The sequence below is a fragment of the Magnusiomyces paraingens genome (genome assembly GCF_902498895.1).
Source record: "Magnusiomyces paraingens strain CBS 517.90 genome assembly, contig: contig5, whole genome shotgun sequence".
NCBI lineage: Eukaryota > Fungi > Ascomycota > Dipodascomycetes > Dipodascales > Dipodascaceae > Magnusiomyces > Magnusiomyces paraingens.
Window position 1 is genome coordinate 104,446 of NW_022474071.1, and position 20,147 is coordinate 124,592.

The 20,147-nt window shown below is 37.6% G+C and overlaps 7 protein-coding genes across 7 annotated transcripts; 3 read left to right on the forward strand and 4 right to left on the reverse strand.

Moving 5' to 3' along the window:
• Positions 1 to 1,288: 1,288 nt before the first annotated feature.
• Positions 1,289 to 2,305, reverse strand: SAPINGB_P005695 (uncharacterized protein; the record flags this gene model as incomplete). Its single annotated transcript, XM_032000409.1, has 1 exon — positions 1,289 to 2,305. One exon carries the CDS (start codon positions 2,303 to 2,305, stop codon positions 1,289 to 1,291), a length of 1,017 nt encoding a protein of 338 aa, XP_031856300.1.
• A 609-nt stretch (positions 2,306 to 2,914) lies between these two features.
• Positions 2,915 to 4,113, reverse strand: SAPINGB_P005696 (60S ribosomal protein eL19; the record flags this gene model as incomplete). Its single annotated transcript, XM_032000410.1, has 2 exons — positions 2,915 to 3,479; positions 4,055 to 4,113. The coding sequence occupies 2 exons, from the start codon at positions 4,111 to 4,113 to the stop codon at positions 2,915 to 2,917; spliced, it is 624 nt and encodes a 207-aa protein (XP_031856301.1).
• Positions 4,114 to 4,729: 616 nt separating this feature from the next.
• SAPINGB_P005697 (uncharacterized protein) lies at positions 4,730 to 5,068 on the forward strand (the record flags this gene model as incomplete). Its single annotated transcript, XM_032000411.1, has 1 exon — positions 4,730 to 5,068. The coding sequence occupies one exon, from the start codon at positions 4,730 to 4,732 to the stop codon at positions 5,066 to 5,068; it is 339 nt and encodes a 112-aa protein (XP_031856302.1).
• Positions 5,069 to 5,337: 269 nt separating this feature from the next.
• SAPINGB_P005698 (uncharacterized protein) lies at positions 5,338 to 7,473 on the reverse strand (the record flags this gene model as incomplete). Its single annotated transcript, XM_032000412.1, has 1 exon — positions 5,338 to 7,473. One exon carries the CDS (start codon positions 7,471 to 7,473, stop codon positions 5,338 to 5,340), a length of 2,136 nt encoding a protein of 711 aa, XP_031856303.1.
• A 2,134-nt stretch (positions 7,474 to 9,607) lies between these two features.
• Positions 9,608 to 11,242, forward strand: SAPINGB_P005699 (uncharacterized protein; the record flags this gene model as incomplete). Its single annotated transcript, XM_032000413.1, has 1 exon — positions 9,608 to 11,242. One exon carries the CDS (start codon positions 9,608 to 9,610, stop codon positions 11,240 to 11,242), a length of 1,635 nt encoding a protein of 544 aa, XP_031856304.1.
• Positions 11,243 to 15,522: 4,280 nt separating this feature from the next.
• SAPINGB_P005700 (uncharacterized protein) lies at positions 15,523 to 18,048 on the forward strand (the record flags this gene model as incomplete). The annotated part of the gene is made up of 1 exon (XM_032000414.1): positions 15,523 to 18,048. The coding sequence occupies one exon, from the start codon at positions 15,523 to 15,525 to the stop codon at positions 18,046 to 18,048; it is 2,526 nt and encodes an 841-aa protein (XP_031856305.1).
• Positions 18,049 to 19,051: 1,003 nt separating this feature from the next.
• Positions 19,052 to 20,065, reverse strand: SAPINGB_P005701 (uncharacterized protein; the record flags this gene model as incomplete). The annotated part of the gene is made up of 1 exon (XM_032000415.1): positions 19,052 to 20,065. The coding sequence occupies one exon, from the start codon at positions 20,063 to 20,065 to the stop codon at positions 19,052 to 19,054; it is 1,014 nt and encodes a 337-aa protein (XP_031856306.1).
• Between the last annotated feature and the right edge of the window lie 82 nt (positions 20,066 to 20,147).

Consider the following 20,147-nt stretch of genomic DNA (forward strand, 5'->3'; position numbering starts at 1 on the left):
TATATATAGATTTATATTCCCCATCGTCAAAATTTGTTATAAGTTATTAATACGTTTTAGGGCCCTTACTGCCATGTTTTCTATGGTGATATATTGCCATACTTTCCCCGTAATAACTGCGGGACCAAACCAAACCAAACCAAAGTGGGCTAGTCTCAGCCGTCCATTCCAAACCGTTTTTAAGCTTTTTCCACGCGCATGCCAAAACGCGCCTTTAAAAGCCAAAGAAGGAAATAAAAAATAAAAAAAATAAATCCTAAAAACACGGTGGAGGCGAGAAGTAAAAAAAATTTTAAAAAAAAAATCGTTTAAAACGGCAAAGTTAAAAATCATCAATATAATAGAAACCTCAATTAGGATTTGATCTACTGTAACTATAACACTAAGTAATTTCCTTTATATCATATTACTGAATGTAGGTTTAATGCAACTATCTTTGCATTTCAAATCAAATACTATCACTTTTAATCATAATCGTCAATAAAAAAATAACAATAAAAAAGTCTGTTGTTTGCGCCTTTGCTATTGTCTACCACTATTTACACAAGATCTCCTTAATTAAGATCTCCTGTCTCCACCCATAATTAGCCAGAGCGGTTGCGAGTTCAAGAATAAAAAGAGAAAATGACCATATGGTTTTCAGTCTTTTATTTATATCGTGACATTGGGTTAATTTGTTATTGAATAAAATAATTATTTTATTTTTTGTTTTCTCAATAATTATCATCAATCTGCGATAATATTCCGCCCTGTTCAAACTTCCCATTAATCTTTCTTTTTTTCTTTTGTTCTTCTCTCTCCCTCTCTGTGAACTCAGCTCTTCCAATTAATTTCGCAATTGCTCTTTATATTATGTATTTATTTAAATTAATTATAATCATTAGGTCCTTTATCTTAATCCCTTTATTGGAAAACATCAACCTATCACTGTCGTGTCTTGTGCTTTGTGTTTCACCCCAAGGTTAATGGCTTACTTACACAACCCCCCTGAGGTCACTTCAACAACCACTAGCTTCAACCATGCACTCATCACTAATTGCAACAATACCCTAAATTGCAACATATTTATATACCTACACTAAATAGCTCTCCTAAAAAACCAACACTGTAAAACTTCCCCACTTTTTTTTTTCTTCCTCATATATCTTAAAAGTACATCACTTGTAAATGAATACCTAATCGTTATTTCTCAATTCAAATTCATTAAAAAAAATCCATTAAAACATAAAAATAATAATATTCATGACACTATGCTACCCAACGGATAACTCTTTTTCTCCACCACTATTTATTGAACCTTGACAATCAACTTACCTGTCGTAGTTCCGCTCTCCAAATCCTTCAGCGCTTGAGGCACCTCCTCCAGCGCATACTCCTTGGTCACCCGCACTCTCAAGTCCCCGTGCTTCAGCATGGCCCAATACTCTTCCGTAAACTTGGCCCAGTCTTCCGGTGAGTCCACGTAGTTGCCTAGCGAGTGTCGTACAATCTTAACGCTTTTAGCGCCCAGCGCCGCAATCTCCACTGGTGCAATGGCTCCGGATGAGTCGCCATACGATACAAACGTCCCGCGCTTGGCCAGTGACTCCATCGACGATCCGTACGATGCATCCCCCACGCTATCAAACACTGCGTCCACGCCACGGCCACCAGTTAGCTCCCGTACCCGTGTCGCAATGTCCTCCGTCTTGTAGCACACAACCGCCTCGGCCCCATTTTCCAGGGCCGTGGCAGCCTTGGCCTCCACGCTTGTCACTCCAATTACCCGCGCCCCTGCCTTGGCTGCCATCTGGACCACCAGCGAGCCCGTGCCACCGGCTGCTGCGTGCACAAGAACCCAGTCACCGGGCTTGACCACGTATGCTTCACGTACAAGCGTAATGGCTGTCAGGCCCTGCAGTAGCGACGCCGCAGCTTCCTTCGGGCTCACAAAGTCCACAATTCGCGCAACCCGCCCACGCTCGTCGACTGCAGTGTGTTGTGCATAAGCTCCATCTGCAATGTATACGACCCTATCGCCCACACCAAACTTATTGACCTTGGCTCCGGTCTTGATAACTGTTCCGGCAGCCTCGCGGCCCAGCGTGAATGGGTACTTTTTAATTGGTCTCGAGCCCTTAATGTAGTACAGGTCTACAAAGTTAATGCCGCAGTACAGGTTCTTGACTAAAATGTCGTATTCGCCTAGCACAGGCAAGCTCGCATCAATGTCCACCTTCGGGTTTTGGCCTGGCCCATGGATCCGCACAGCCGTCTGGGTGATAGGAAATGTTGATGCTCTTCTAAGGGGTCTTGGTTGAGCCATTGTGATTATATTTGTAACGTAAAGGGAGTGATGGTTGTATCTGATAGATGATAGATATGTAAATGTTTTTTTTTAAAAAGTCTTTGTCAGTAGACTAGTTGCTAATTTGAGATAAAGAAAGAAAAAAAAAAATCTACGGACAAAAGTGCCCATTTATATATCTCCAAGAAAACTCTCTCAAATTGGTCTTGTCAGTTTCCTCGGCCTGACCCCCCCCACAAACTCTGTTGCTAATAGATCAAACATCATGCCATTTTTTTTTAAATATTATTATTATTATTATTATTATTATTATTATTATTATTATTAATTCTTCTTCTTCTTCTTTTCCTTCTATGGTCTCATGGCTGCCCGGCTCGGAATAATTCCATTAGGAAACGACCAGCGACATTTCCACTCAGATGAACTCATGGCGTGACTATTGATATTATCGGCAGTCCCGAGGACATAGACCGTCGATAACCTACGTAAAGCCATATGCAATAACTTTAACTGCACTACAATAAAAAAAATAAAATAAAAATTAAAGTAACAACAACGATAACAGAGAAATTTCTTATTAAGCTTCCATCAATTTTTTTTTAAAAACAAAAATACATCAGTGCAAATTTACTCATCCTTGAGAAGAGCCTCTCTCTTCTCAACAATGCGCTGTTGTCTTCTAGCCTTGACAGCACGGAGCTTCTCGCGGCGAGCCTCAGCCTCCTCTCTGATTGACTTCTCACGGGCAGCCTCGGCCTTAGCCTTGATGATGTGCTCGACAAGGGCGCGCTTGTGCTTGAAGGTGTTACCCTTGGACTCCTGGTAAAGAGTGCGGTAAAGAGACTTGTCAATCTTGCCAGCATCTCTGTACTTGGAGATAAGGCGACGGAGAACACGGATACGTCTCATCCAGAGAACCTTAGAAGGCATTCTGGCGTTGGCAGTACCCTTTCTCTTACCGTAACCAGAGTGTCTACCAGCACGCTTGGCCTCCTTGTGGGCACGAGCACGGGCTCTAGAGTGGCCAGTCTCAGGCTTGCGGATAATGATACCATTGTCAACCAACTTGCGGACAGTTTGACGAGAGTTGGCTTCGCTGATGGCAGTGGTCTCGGCGGGATCGAGCCAGATCTTTCTCTTACCAACGCCAAGGACGCTGGAGGCAAGTCGCTTCTGAAGTTTAAGGTTGGCCCTGAAAGAAAAACGTATTAGTTATTTGCAAAAATAAAAAAAAAGCACAAAAGAGCATTTGGGTATCATCATTCTCATCATCATCTTGTTAATATCTCATTAGACGTACATTTTAAATGGTATTTTGTCGCTGGAAACTTCTAGGATCGTGAGACGCAGAGGGAAAGGGAAAAAAAAAAGGGGGGGAAGAGGGAAGTAGGAGAGGAAAAAAAAATTTTCTCTGTGTGGGTGGCACTGGGACTATACGATTTTTTTTTTTCCTGAAGAGAGGAGGTAGTTGGGTGTTTTTTTTGTTACAACTTTAGGTGTTGCAACCAGGTCTTTATATATAGAGGGAGGGTGAGCCTCATTATATGAGAGATACCCAAACCCAAATACAGTCATCCAGTGTCATGGTGACGCGACTACAACACTATGGAGTGAGAGAGAGAAGGAGCAAAAGGTGTGTGTGAGGTTTAGATAGAAATGATTACAACGTGATAAGATGACTACCAGATGACTAATGAAATTGAAAAGTAAAAATTAATCGTGATAAAAAGTACTGTAGAAAAAAGAGACTCAAAAAATATTTCATACTGAGTCTGTGGTAAAGAGTGGGGATGGGTTGAAAAAACTGTGTGACTGTTGTTTCTCATTTTGTAGCCGTATATTTATTTTATTTCAGTGTAGTACAAAGCTGTAACATTGTGAAATTTGGAAAAATTTAAATTTTTAATTTTAAAAGATTAAATCTTCACGTGATCTGGGGAACGGTTTGGTACGAGTAAAGAGAAGGTGTGATATCAGTACGGTGATAACACACAAAAAAAACAACAACTCTATACTATGGAACTTATTTATTCATATCTAGTAATTTCATGTCCTGATGAATCAATGAATCAATGAAACAATGAAATAAAAAATAAGTTTTATTCTTTTTTTTAATTTATTTTTTTTTTACAAAAGTTTTTATTTATTTATAGATAAATATTACCATTGTTGACTATTTTCTAGTCATTTAATTTGCATTGATAGCAAAGCTTTTTCTTTCTTTTAAAGCTGAACAGCAATACTTATCAACCTGCGGCTTAAAGAAAATTACGTAAAAAAATCAAGCCGTACTATTTCCAAATAAAATTTTTTTTTTTTTTGTTCAATGAAAATTTTCGCAAGGTCTCTAAATACATCACAACCACCACCAACCATTACACTCACATATCCACCCACATCCACCCCTCCTTACTTTCAAAACACACACATTAAACCAAAAAAATGGGCAAATCTTTACGATCAAAAACCAAGCTTAAGTTCCGGAACCAGCTGCGGAACAAGGTTTTTGAGCCTGCAGAGGAGGCACGTCGACAACGGCTCGCGGCCAAGCTACTGGGCCACGTGAAGGAGGTGATGCGTGAAAACGAGAAGGAAAAGCATCGTGCAAAGAATGGGAATAAGGAGGAAGAAGATGAAGAAATGGAGGTTCAGAAGGAAGTCACAGAAGGATCTGAGGGAAAGAAGGAAGGAGGAGAAGAGGAGCCTAAGAAGGCTAAGACGGGAAGCTGGAAGAAGAAGGTGAAGAAAAATAGATCCTTCAAGGGCCGCCGCAAGCGATAAAAAAAGTTGTATTCTCATTACTTCTCCATCTCCCTACCATTTTAATGACCTTTTTATTACGAATAGAATTAGTTTTACTTTTTAACCATCATTTGGCATTTAACGATTTTTAATGAAACTTTTATCATTATTTATATTATTATTATTATTATTGATCGAAAGCAATACATACAATTACAAAAGATTCCATCTAAGTCTAAAAAAGCAAACAAACAAAAAGAAAAAAAAAACAAATGAAAACACGTACAGACACACACATATTAAATCTTTTAAAGAAGAGATCCTAGGATGGTGGAAAAGCCAACAATTAATGCGGTGAGAATACAAACAAGCCTTCCGCGCGGCTGGGCCTTTCCGGGCGCAGCACCAAACGGAGTAGACTCGTATGCAGATTGAGTGAATGGGTTACCGGTGGCTGTATTCCCCAATAGTCCTCCCACATTACGTGTTGTTGTTGCGGTTGCGCCTGAGCTTCCAGAAAGGGAGGAGTCTGAGTTAGGCGTAGCCAGAGAACTGGGTTGGGTGGTTTGGGTGCCGCTCAGGGTGATGAGACCTAGTAAGGTGCCGAGCGACTCGCTGGCAGTATTGTAGTAAGAGGTTTCTGGAGACAAAATCATAGCGGTAGGGGGGAACCCTGAAGGATAATATGTAGTGGCATTGACGACCTCATCAACAGATTTGGTGACTGCCTTGAGGTAGGATGAAGAAGATGAAGATGATGATGAGGAGGACGAGTCGGACGAGTCGGACGAATTTGAATTGAGTTGGGCCAGCCCCACCAGCATATTTTCATAATCAAACACACTATAAGCCGACTCAAAAAAGGTAGTTCCGAGAGAGGAAAAGCCACGGGCCTCAGCGGGTAGGAAGGAGAGGGCACATGCCTGGTCTCCAGACTCAAAGTATAGGCGGTCGCCGTTAGAGGTAATTATGGGGACGATAATGTCAGCGAGGGGGACGTTAATAGTGACGTTGTAGAAGGAAAACCCGATAGAGCCAGCTGCGTCGCGGTAGGAGCATGTTTGAATCCAGGCCTTGAGGTCTGAAGAGTAATATGCACCAATTTGGGAGGCTAGGTAAACGACCATTGTGTATGGGAGGAAAGAGACGGAAGAGGAGATATCGAGGAGAACAGGCAGTGAGAGCTCATTGTCGGCAAAGGAAATGGTGTTGTTCATTTTGAGGTTTGTGAGGGTGAGGGCGGTCAAGGTGATGAAAGGATAGCTGTAACCAGTGTGGGACATGTTTGCACTATACATGTAGGGGAGGATTGGTTGCATGAAGAGGGTTGAGTTGAAGCGAGAGGTGTCGATTGAGCCCATGGTGATGGAGACATTGCTTGAGGAGGTGATACCGAGCGAAAAGAGTTTAGAAGTGGTTTTCCCAGAAGAGTAGAGCTGCTGGATGAAGGAGCTATCGCTTTGTGGGGGGCCTAGGCCAACAATGTTTGCGGGGGTAGATGAAAAGGCGGTATAGTTGAAAGATGAGAGTTCATTTTCAGTGACGGAGTTATCATTGCCAATGATGCTGAAGATGTTTGAAAAAAAGACAGTGTTGTTTTCTGCAAGGAGAAACTCGTACTCGCCTTCGAGGTACTTGTGAGAGGAAAAGCCAATGGAATCTCTAGCCATGGATCCATTGATAGTGAGGCCTGTGAGGGTTTCAATGTCAACATGGGAATTTGCAATGGGTTGGTAAGAGGTGGAGTTATTTGGATCGAAGCCTTCAAGCGCGTTGCTGAGAGCCGTTGATGAGTTTAGGGCCAGTGCACGAATCTCAGAAGCTGTTTGGTTATATTCGTTTGTAATGAGGAGGTCCGTCATGGTATCGACTTTGCAAAGAACTCGTTGAGACTGGGAGCCCATGTAGATACCAATGTAGATACCTTCGCGGGCTAGGCCAGGAATAGAAGTTGGCGAGAGTACGCTTGGGAGCTGGCTGGATGTTGCTGTTGATAGAGTTGCAGTGGAACTTTCTGCTGCATTTTGGCGACGGCTCAGAAAGGCAAAAGCTTCATCGGCTTCTAATTGCTCATCAAGTTGAAACAAGCTGAGTGGGGGGATGTTTTGAGGAGGGAAGTCTGACGAGGTTTGATGGGGTTGACGAAAGGTGAGTTTGAAGACAGCGGAAGAGTTTTGAGGGTTATGGATGACCACGGTGTTGTTGCGGGTCCAATGGTGGTCAACAAGCCAGTTTGACGAGGAGATGCCGTTGAATTCAATGGAGGAGGATGTAGCTGCGGCTGTTGAGAGGGCGGAAAAAATGAGTAGTAGGATTGGGTATATTAGATTTGATAGAAAGAATGAAGTTCTTCTGGATCGTTTTTGTGCTGGTGCTGGTGCTGGTGCTGGTGCTGGAATGCAGGTAGTGATAGTGGTGATAGTTGCTGGATAACACGATATCATGGATGGGTCAGTGGGTATGGATAGCGGTGGTTGTTTAGCGCTTGGCTGATGGGGCTTTGTGATGTGTGTGGGGTTGAGTGGGAGGTTCCGGATGTTGTTCCGGGTGAATTTCTGATGATTATGATGATAATGGTGTTGGTGCTTGCTGGAGAGCTTGGGACTACTAGCGGCGGGACCACAGCCCGGACCACAGTCGGGACTTTCAGAGACTTGAGTGTTAAGAAAAGAGTTGAGCCGCAGTTGTTGTAGAAGCAACAAAGATTTCCATAGGACTGTTGATGGTTGTAGTTGTTGTTGTTGTTGTTGTTGTTGTTGTTGTGAAGGAGCTAATAAAGATGAGCCACTACAACAACAATAGCGGGAAGAAGAAGAAGAAAAAGAATCACTGAGAGTCATTTCAAAAGACTTCAAGTCAACTAAGGTTTACGCGGAATCGGCAGCGATGGCGGTAACAGCGGCTGGTTGTTTTTGTTTTTGTTGTTGTTGAAGTTGATGTTGTTGATGAAAAAAAAAAAAAAAAAAAAAAAAAAAGTTGAAATTCTAAATTTTAAAATTTTAAAATTTTAAAATTTTTATTTTTATTTTTATTTTGGTGACGAAAATAAAAAAATAAAAAAATAAAATAAATAAATAAAAAATTGAAAAATTAAAAATGAAATCTTGTCCAGTTTTTTTTTTTTTTTTTTTTTAACAATTTCAATTTTTTTAAATTTTTTTTTATTTTAAAAATTTATCGTTTTATCGTATCGTTTCTTCCTTCTTCTCCCCATCAACACTGCCATTTGTTTATTTGTTGTTGTCGCTGCTGCTTCTGTTGCTTTTACCACTGATGTCACTTGTAAGCGTTCCGTGACGTCATCGGTCACATACCGAAAACGGGAATTACGTATATATATCAGCGTTGTGGGGACAACTGTGTGTGTGTGTGAAAGACAGGGGAGAGAGAAGTAAAAAAGCTAAGTAGAAAAAAAAATTTTTTGGTTGTGGCTGTGTTGAAATAAATGAATTAAATTAAATTAAAAAAAAAAAACTGCTTGCGTGCACTACCCGTGACTTTCAGAGGTCGGGTGTCGGGTCCATGTACCGTCATTAGATCATATATTAAGTTTGTTTGTTTGGGTAGAAGAAAGATCCGAGCAAGTCTATTTTTATTTTTTTTTTTTCAGTCTGCCTAAGATGTATTGGGTGAGGGGGGTCATCGCAGGGCTTTTTTTTTATGTGTACAGAATGACTCAATACTCAACAACAATATTTACAGATATGGTAATTTTTTTTAACTTTTTTTTTTAACTATTTTTAACGTTTTTTTAACGTTTTTTTGACTTTTTCTAACTATTTAACTTTTTTTATTATCAGATTAACAAATTAACAAATTAACAAATTTGTTAGTTGCCAGTTGCGTGTTGTCGTTGTTGTTGTTGTTGTTGTTGCATAGAAAAACGGATGTGTACACTTTTGGAAATTTTTTTATTTTTTTTTTTTTAATTTCCTTCTTGGCCCAAACCAGAAATTTTAACGGTTTCTATACATGGAATGACGACATCATTTGCTTAATATAAATGAAATTCAGATTATTTTTTTTAAAGTCAAAATGAAACACTTAAATAGCTTTCATAAATTAAAAATAACAAATACATTAATAATCATTAATAATCTAATCTTATAATTTATATATTGTAACACATTGTGTCATTACTTTTATAAAAAGTACTCGTGGCCCTCCAGATTAATCCCCAAACAAAACTTTAAAGTTAAAATTTTAAAATAAAAAAAAAAAAAAATAAATAAAAAAAATAAATAAAAAAAAAATCCAAACCCAAACCCTTAAAATTACACACCTCATTTTCTATACGTAATCTCATAGCAACTCCTCTACAACCTCCCCCCCTTCATCTGTTTCCCTCCGATCTCTTAATAATTACTCAATTTATATAATATTCAGCTCACATGCATCACGTTTTTCAACCTGCTTCCTAATCTCACCGCAACAAGCTTACAACTAACACATCCACATTCATATATATATATATATATACAACCATATGATACCCTGTTAACAATCGCTTCTACTTAACCCCTTCCCTTTTCCCTCCCCCTTTCCATCCCCATTTTCCCTCTCCTACTTCATTTCAACATGAATAATTCCGCCCATAGCGACATTGAAGTTGTCGACTCCTCGGGCACCAGACACAGAGCAAGTACCGATCACTTGGCTTCTATAGCAGCCGCCTCTCAAGATCCTTCCACTGCGCTGTTACCTCCATCTTCTCCAATATCCACTCGCTCTTTATCTTCCTCTTCTTCTTCTGCCTCAAGCCTCCGTGTCCCATCCTCTCCCTCAGGAATCTCCTCCTCAACAGTCTTCCCCTCAACAGGATCTCCTTCCCTACTTCAAACAGTCTCTCGTACCCGCTCAAGCACAAGTACAAGTAGTTTTAGCATTGGACGCGACTACCGCATCTCCCCCTTTGACAACTTTGACGACGACTATGAAGACGACTATGCCGCTGCAGCTTCAAATCCACGCGCCCTCCAGCGTCGCAGACTCAATATCCAATGGATCCGCAATGCCCTAATCTCATGCGTCTTCATCATCCTTTGGTACGCATTCTCCCTCTCCATCTCCATCTATAACAAGTGGATGTTTTCTGCTGAACACCTTGACTTTCAATTCCCAATCCTCACAACCTCAGGACACCAATTTATGCAGTTCATACTATCATTTATCGTTGTAAAAATATTTGGTGGGCCTTACAGACGCCTTTTGGCTGCAACTTCAATGCCTGATACCTCATCTCCTAATACTACCAATACTACTACTAAAAATAATAATAATAAACAAGACCAACCACTAAATACCCGCAAAAAAAATGACGACGAAGAAGAAGATATCGAAGAAGAAACTTTCCACTTAAATGACGAAGAAGCAAGCCTCGACGATTCTAATGATAAAGACCTTTCCAACTCTTTTGAGGAGGAAAAACCAATGCTCTCACCGCGGGACCGGTGGTTGTCGTGGATCAAATCGTACCTCAGAGGAATCGTCCCAACAGCAACAGCTTCCGGCGCTGATATCGGCATGGGTAATGCGTCACTTCGTATCGTTTCCCTTAGTTTTTACACAATGGTCAAGTCTTCCAGTTTGGGCTTTGTCCTACTTTTCGGCATCCTCTTCAAACTCGAGGTGCCTACATGCTCCATCTTTGGAATTATTGGTGTTATGTCGTTAGGTGTCGTCATGATGGTGGCCGGTGAAACTGAGTTCTCTATCATTGGCTTTTTTTTGGTCCTTGGGGCTGCAATGTTTAGCGGCCTAAGATGGTCCCTCACTCAGCTTCTTCTGCGCCAGGACCCCCATCTCGGCCGCATCTCTACCCATAATGACCCTGCACGCACTATCATGTACTTAGCACCCCCCATGGGTATCTTCCTCTTTCTTTGGGGGTGCATTACGGAAGGCCTCCCGAGCTTTGTACATGCTCCCATGTGGGCCGATCGCGGCGTGTTTGCTGGCATAGGCATCATGATGGTCCCTGGAGCCATTGCATTTTTAATGACATTGAGTGAATTTTTCCTCCTTAATAGAACCAGCGTCTTGACGTTATCGATAGCTGGTATCTTTAAAGAACTGTTGACGCTTGTTGCTGCTGCACTGTACTTTGGCGACCGTCTTTCTACAATCAACATTGTGGGTTTGGTAATTACATTACTCTCCATTATAATGTACAACATTTACAAGTTTAGACGGTATCAAACAACAGGTCGATAATGATTTTTATTTATTTGTTTTTTTTATTTTAATAGTTTAGAAAAAAGTGTGACAAACGAAATGAATTTGTGAAAAAAAAAACGATTAATTAAAAATTTTTAATGAATGAATAATGAACAAAAAAAAAAGTTTTGTTTTGAAATTAAATATGCACGTACGGCTGGAACGTTTGTGATGTTGAAGTTTAAATAAACAAGGTCTTCGTTAATTGCATGGTGATTGAAAACAAAAGTAATATTCTGGGGGAAAAAGGAAAAGATACATATGCAAAGAAGTCGAAGCCCAGCAAAGCGATATATATATATATTGAGTTAAATTTAACTTTATTAAATCAATTATTAGTCATTAATTTAGTAATTTTATATCAGCGATCCAACAAGTCATTTAACATTTGGTAGTTAGTATTTAATCAATTAAATTCATTACAAGACCTGTCTATTTAACTTAGACCAATGAATTCATAAATAAGATTTCTATAACAGGCAAAACGATTGACTTCCAAAAAGCCTATTGTTAAAATTCTTATGTCTCTCAATTATGATCATCACCTTGATCTCTTCCACATGAAAGGATTTTTAGTTACCGGGAAACCATCATATGTACTTTATTAATACTTTTTTCAAAAAATTATGATTTCAATAGTAGGCTATATTCAACTTTTGTAAATTCCCTTAACCTGGAGTTGTTGATGAATCCAAAAATTATTAAGCTATTTGAAAACTGGATACAAAAATATGCTTTAAATTTTACTACTAATCTTTTAATTTCATTTTCAAATTTTTTTTTTTCATTGAATAAAAAATATTAAAACTGATAACCCGGTTATTGTTTTTTTCTTATTATTTTAGATAGTTTTAAAAATTATAAATCTTGATCTAATATTACATGATATATACTACTGTAAGTTCCTGCCAGAATAAAACTTTTGAATTTTTTTTTTTAAAAAAACAAAAAATTGGTTCTCAGTAACTTTTTTAAAATATGGTTTAAAAGAGGAAAATAAAAAGGGGAAAAAAAGAGCCTTTTACTGAGCCTTCTACAATTGTGTTCATATCTAACATCATTTGTACAAAATAAAATACAATTAAATAGAGAATGAACATTTTTTTTATCAATTGATAAGGGTTTTAGAATTAAAATTTATTTGAGTATTTTTTTTCTTCTAATCTTACTCTATGTTTATTAATTTTTTTTTCTGTTTCCAATTAACGATAGTAACAAACATATCATATTGTTCTTACATGAATAAAAGAGTACTTCGGGGAAATATTTTATGTTTCCTTTTTTTTAAGCCTCTTTATTGTAGTCATGTTAGGATTGGTGGGAAAAAACAAATACAAAGAAAGAGTGGGATAAACAAATTCTAATATAAAAATTAAGATCGAATTTTGTACCTTGTCTTCAAGATGACATCATATAAAGATGATAACTTTAAGTTTGTTTAGTACATAGTGATTCTATGGATTTTTCATAAACATGAATATGATATTCCGTGCCATAGCAGGACTGAAAGAAAATTTGCAAAAGATTTTCAAAAAAACAATAAAATTCAGGGATTTATTTTTTTTTATTAAATGGACGTTATAAAAAAATTTGCTTAATTGATATTAGAATGATTATTCATTCATTTATTTATTTTTCCTGCAGTAACATTATATAGAGTAAATTCATTAGCTTGAATTCAAGGGTTTAGACATTTAAACGATAAAATTGAATTAAACCAAATATTTACCACAACCTTTTGGGATTCTTAAAAGGTATCAAATTTTCAAAAGTTTTTTTTTTATTATTGGAATAAATGTTGTCAAGTATTTGCGATCTTTGCAATTACTTAATCACTCATTTCAAAGCGTTTTTTTTAGTTAAATATATAATTTGCTCTATTTTTGAGTGGAAATGTATATAATTAATTTAATTAACTTCTGTAAATACAATTAAATAATCCCATATTAAAGAAAAATAAAAAGAAACTACAAGAATTGGTCAATCTTTTAAATTCAAAATGTTTTACGCAATTGAAAATAAGAGCTGTTTGCCTATCATTAACATAAATACTTTTGTAAGTATTTTTTTTTTTTTTTTTCAAAAGCATTGATTCGGACATTATTTTTCAATTATTTGATGCAATACATTTTTTAACAAAACTTTGCTATTCATTTCTCTTGTTTGGGATTATGAGTTTATATATATTTTTGCCCAAATTGGCTATTCAAACTACAATGAAGAGGTGTTTTAGTTTGAAAAAAAAAAAAAAAAAGAAATGCTTGTATTTATATTTAAAAAGGAATATTTTTGTTTTACAATTATAACGACTCAAATCTACCATTATTTAAACATTTAACCAGTAAAACTTTTGAAACTGATTGATGAAAAATAGACAAACAAAATCATGCTTACAGAATCAAAATTATTGGAATCAGAAGCTGTGATTTTGAGATAATTGTTAAGATAAATTGGTCTACTTTAGTAAGGATGGGGATCATGTACACGTGATACATTTTTGATATTTTCTTTTGAGTACACGATAGGCAAAAGACCTTTTTTTTTTTAAAGATCTGGTACAACAATAAAAGAGAATACCATTGAGAGAGAGAAACTAGTTGGCATTGGTCATATTTGGGATTAAAGGAGAACGACCTTGTATGATCTAGATATATACAAGCATGTCCGAAAAGCTGATCATCTTTTATTTTTTGAAAATTTAACTCAGCTTTTGGGAATTCATAATTTGCCACTGTTTTTTTTTTTTTTTTGGTTTAAAAACAACCAGTCCTATTTCCTGGATATATGAAGGTTGTGTAAGTTGTGAATTATTTGTATAAACCATTATACTATTTATATATGATTAACATCATTGTTTCAACTTTTTTATATTTTATACACATTTTCATCAGGTAACAATTAGTATAATATTTTAAAAAAGAAAAAAGATAATTGAAAAAAGACTCGAGAACACACTAGCTAGTGAAGATCATTTCTTAGTGGGTCTTTTTGTTTTACCAATACTACTATTGCTGCTCCTCTTTTTTTTTTTTTTTTTTTTTCTTTCTTTCCTAGATAAAAATGATGATCATTTTGACAAAAATGAATTAGATAAAAATATAAATAGTTTAAGCCCATATAAAAAATGGGTGGGTAGATTTTGTTTTCTTTAAATCTTTGAAAGTTAAACGACTATGAGAGGTGGATTTAAGTGAATTTTTTTTTTTTTCAATGAATTAAAAAAACCTCCCCCGCTTCTAATAAACCCTATGGATCAATTTACATCATGATAAATCACAAAAAAAAAAAAAAACGGTCAATAACACACGTTAATATTTTTTTCATTTATTTTCATTTATTTTCATTTTCATTTTCATTTTCATCATAGCTTTATCTACTATCTATGCATCTATATTATTTTACAACGGCGCCATTTTTATAATGAACGATGCGTTACGTATATATGATATATCTTTTTTTCTTTTTCTTTTAAAGGAAGTAAAAGCCGCAGGTTATAGACGGGATGGTCTTGTGCATTTAAAATGATTTCATATAAAGTGGTCACAATGGGGAGTTTGGTGGTGGTAGTGCAAAAAAAAAAAAAAAAAAAAGACAAACAAAGCGCGGCACACAAATATGCTTGATAACATATTACATAATCCATTTGTCATCCACACGGCACCAAGAAAGATAAGAGAAAAAAAAAATTTCTCACGCATTTTGACTCCTCACGAGCAGGCGGCTTTTAGTAAAACTTTTTTCATTAATTAAAATATATACACCACACTGCTATTTAAAAATGAAAATAAAAAAAAGCTCAGCGAAAGACTCGAGAATCAGGTCAAAAGGAGCCTTTTGGCGATATTTGGAGACTAAACTAGTAGTCATTGTTGGTTGGGATGTCGCCGTACTCTATGAAAAAAAAAAAACTTTGTGTGTTGTGGTACTTTAATTTTTGTATGTGTGTGTATATGTAAAGTAAACTAAAGTTAAAGCCTTAGTATTAAAACCATCAGCTTCGCCCCTCTTTTCTGTTAAAAAAGAAAAAAAAAGATCCCAAAAATAATCTCATAGAAAAAAAAAAAATTAAAAAAAAACTCCTCTTCTTTTTATTTTTATTTTTATTTTTATTTTTATTTTTTCTTCTTTTCTTCTTTTTCACCTTCACCATTACCATCACCAATTTTTTTTTTTTTTTTTTAGAAAAAATTATAATGGAGGCTATATTCTCTACAATACACGCTCTTCATCATTCAGACTCAGCAATAGCAGCAGCAAAAGCAGCACATAAACTTCAAATGTCACAAACCCAACAAGCTCAGCAACAACAGCTCTCGGGACCTTTGTCCGTCTGGGGGACTTTTTCTTTCTCTCTTCTCCATTATGCAGCTCTCAGCATTCTTTTATTAGTGGCCTTTTTTTCAAACCGGTCATTCCCATCTCTGAGGCGATTTTCCCGCAAACAGCAACAGAGCGAAAAAATAGATGCCAGTAAACAAAAAGATATCCAACAAGTCTTAAAGGTGGCAACATCTATCTCATCCAAAAAGAATGCAACAAATACAGCAAATTCAGCAACAAAAACAACTACAGCACCTCCCTCTCCACTATTAACTGACCCTGCTTCCTCTCTTTCATCATCAGATTCTGTAAACGACTCAGCAACTTCTTTACCACTTTTCCCTACAACTTCAACCTATGCAGACATCACACCAGATAGCTCAACTATATGTGCTTGTGCCTCAGACCTTTCATTTGGTGCATATACCATGCGCAACATGAATCTCTGGGATGCTGATTTTTCTAATCCCATGGTGGTTGATGCTTCAGCTCAAGAAGGCCCTAACTTGGTACCTGAATTTATCAATATGAATGTCAAAAACAACAATAACAACATTCAACAACCAAGCTTCCAACTTGTACCAACACCTACGCTTTCTCTTGATGTGGACGACGTTCTTCCATTTTGGAATGGATCTACGGGGTCTTTTAAAAACATCACTGCTCCCCTTATCTCGTCGCCAGTTACTAGCAATAATGAAGCTAGAGTAGCATTAGCAGAGGCAGCAGCAACGACAAATCCCCCTATGCAGGAAAACCATAACCTTAATAATATCATTACAAGTGTAGAAAACCCCAACCCCAACCCTGAATTTTTTGCAATGACACAAGGAAGTGACGCAAAGTTTCCTTCCGCGGCTCTTCCGGTCCAACTTCGACGGCAGTTTTTTCTCCAACAAAAGGCTTTACAACAGAATCAACCCCACTCACAACAACAACAAAAACAACAACAGCTTCCAGATATTGCCAATGTCCGGTTAGCTCATTCACAAACTTTCCCACCATCTCCAGACTCGGTGCCACCATTTGCCAATGGTTTGTTGCCTACGACGGGGCCTACTGCACCACCATCTTCATCACTTTTGCCTTCCTCGGCCCTGCCTATGCCTATGCCTGTTCCTGTACCAAACTCTTTATCCCAGTCTCTTGACTCGTTGTCACCACCTTACTCACTTCATGCTAGCCAAACTTGCGGCAGTACCTGCAGCAATGACTTTTCCCACTCGCCACTTCCAGATTTGGAGCCGAGTCCACCATCTCAGATTGTGCAATCATCCTCGCCTATTGACGATATAAATGCACTGAACAGTACAATTTCTTCTGCTGGTACCACATTTAACCTTGACGAGCTTAAGCTTTTGGACTCGATGACTGCGACTCAACCACTTGATTTTAATTTTGACTTGGAGGATACCTTTGCTAAATTGATACCTGAACAACTAAATCAAGTCATGACGATGCAGAATAATCAAAATGCTCTTTTGCAAATGCAACAGCAATCTTTCCCACATCCCATGTTTCCGCAGTCATCTCAACCAATGCAGCAGCAGCAGCAACAGCCGATTCAAATTTTAAATCACAACTTCATTCAGACCATTGTTCTAGATGAGTTGTCACCACCAGAACATCATTCAAGTCCTAGTGATGGATCGGTAACAAGTGCATCGCCGCTTACACACAATCTGGATAATCCTTCACGCAGCAATAGCAGTAGTAGTGCTAGCAGTGTTGAAAGTAATATTGAAAATGGTTTTCAGCAAAATAGTCAGCAGCCGCAGTTTTCAGAACAGCAATCTTTGAAATTTATGCAATATCATATGTTTCCACAAAATGTGCCTTCTATTAATAATGATAATAATACTAATAGTAACATTGTGTTTTCTGTGTCAACATCATCTGCAGCTGCACAGCCTGCTATTGCAGCAGAGAGAACAGGCTCTTTCGGCGCTGGCGCCGCTGGCGCCACAGGCTCAAATCTTGAGATTGTTTCATTTCAGCAGCAACAAAAACAACAACAACAACGACAACCCCATTCTGCTACACAGAAATCGGTTCATGTCCCATCATCTCATCGTGGTCGAACAGCGGAGGGACATGTAGAATCCAAAGAATACCCATATGTATGCACACACTGCATGGCTGCGTTCCGGATTCGTGGATATTTGACTAGACACATGAAGAAGCATGCTGTGCAGAAGGCATATCGGTGTCCGTTTTACAACTGTGAGGAAAAGAGCCCGTGTCACCCGACTGGCGGGTTTTCACGTCGGGATACATATAAGACGCATCTCAAGGCCCGGCACTTTTTGTATCCACCAGGGACTCGGAGCGAGCACCGGGCCAAGGTTGGTGGGATGTGTCGTGGATGTGGAGCCAAGTTTGAGAGCAATGAGCGGTGGGTTGAGGAGCACATTCATTCACGCGAGTGTCCTGGACTTGCACATCATGCAAATAGCATGTTTTTGAAGAATGATTGCATGTGATGTTTGAAGGAAGAGGTTTTTTACTTTTTACTTTTTGCTTTTTATTTATTTATTTTTTTTTTTCTTTTATGATTATGAAAATTTGATGTATTTTTTTTTTTTTTTTGTGTACAATATTTATAAAAAAAGGTTTTATTGATTTATTGTTTTGAAAGAGACATGTAAATGACTATTTTAATATATAATAGTTGTTGAATCTTGTAGGAGAGATATGATGTCCATTGTGCTGCCATTTTTAACTTTTTAACTTTAACTTTTTAACTTTTTTAATATTTTTTTTAATATTACCAACCAACACTATTCATATATACCAACTATTATACGAACAATTTATTGGGTGGATTATTATAATAATAATAATAATATTATTATTATTAAAACACATTGTACAAGTATCTTTTAATCTTTTAAAATAACAGACGAATGAGAGAGATTTTAAAGTTAAATTTTTTTAAAATCTAAGCAACTTGACGGGAAACTTTTATTTTTATTTTTATTTTTTAAAAATAAAAAAAAGCAATTGTCTAAACAAAACCCGCTTTATTGATAAAATAAAAAAAAAGGCCAAACTTTTTATTAATATTTTTCTTGATATTCTTACTCCCCTCCCACTTCTTAGACAAAAAAAAAATAGATTTCTAAAAATAGCACCATATTGCGTTTTTTTTTTTTTTTTCAAAGTATAATTATGGCTTGATTCAAATTAATGTCAAAATCATCTTTCAAAAAAAAAAAAAAAACGGTATATTAAATTAATATAAAAAAACAAAGTCATTATGGAATTAGATATTATATATATTACAAAAAAAGAGAATTGGAAATTTTATTTTTTTTTGTTAAAACAAAAATGAGTAGAATGTTGGGAGATTGAGAGAAATGAATTGGAAATAAATGGGCGGGATTTTGTAGACTCAACTACATGCGAATATTATAAATCAATTGTTTCCAATTCAATTCAATTCAATTCAAAAAAAAAAAAACACACTCATCAAAAACCATTCATTTACAACAAAAGAGCGCCAGCAAAGGCAAAGACAGCGGCCAAACCGCAAGCGCCGTTAGAAATGGCACCGTTAGAAGAGGTAGCCGAAGAAGTGGCAGCAGCAGCTGAGGAAGTGGCAGCAGCAGAAGAAGTTGAAGCGGAGGCAGTAGCAGAAGAGGTCTTGGTCACGACAGTGGTGGCGTGAGAAGAAGAGGCAGCAGCTGAGGAAGTAGTGGCAGCGACGGAGCTAGAAGCGGCAGCAGAAGAGGAAGAAGCAGCAGCAGCAGAAGAAGAAGCGGCAGCTGAAGAGGTGGAAGCAGCGACTGAAGAAGAAGCAGCTTCGGAGGAAGAGGCAGCAACAGAAGAAGAGGCAGCTTCAGAAGAGGCAGCTTCAGAAGAAGAGGCAGCTTCAGAAGAAGAGGCAGCTTCAGAAGAAGAGGCAGCTTCAGAAGAAGAGGCAGCTTCAGAAGAAGAAGCAACAACAGAAGAAGAAGAAGCAACAACAGAAGAAGAAGAAGCCACAACAGAAGAAGAAGCAGCAACGGTAGAGGTAGAAGCAGCGACGGAGGAAGAAGAGACAGCAACAGAGGAAGAAGAGGCAGCAACAGAGGAGGTAGAGGCAGCAGAAGAAGTAGCAGAGACAGAGCCTGAAACAGAGGAAGAAGTGTAGCCCTGACCCTGGGAAAGAATGGTAAAGTGAGGGGAGAAGTTTGACAAGGAAGAGTCAGTAGCGTCGACAATTTCAATCGAGTAGTCAGTGTCTGTGGTAGTATCACCTGAAGGAGTCCAAGTGTAGGAGCCGGTATTGTCAATATTTGAGGCAATGGTCTCAATGGTGGCAAGATCTGAGGAACCACCCTTACGCAAAACGAGATTGACCTTGTTGGAGGTGGTTACGGTCCAAGTAATAGTCAGAGGGCTGGGAGCATTGAGAACTTGTCCCCACGAAGGTGTCAGAATAGGGTTGAAAGAGGTTGTGTCAGCAATGACTGAGACGATGCTGACGGCAGCAGCAATGATGTTCTTGAAGAGCATTTTTTTTTGTTATTGAAGATTTGTTAGAATAGGTTTTTGAATTGAATAATAAAGTTAGATTTTTTTTTATTTTTTTAAAAAA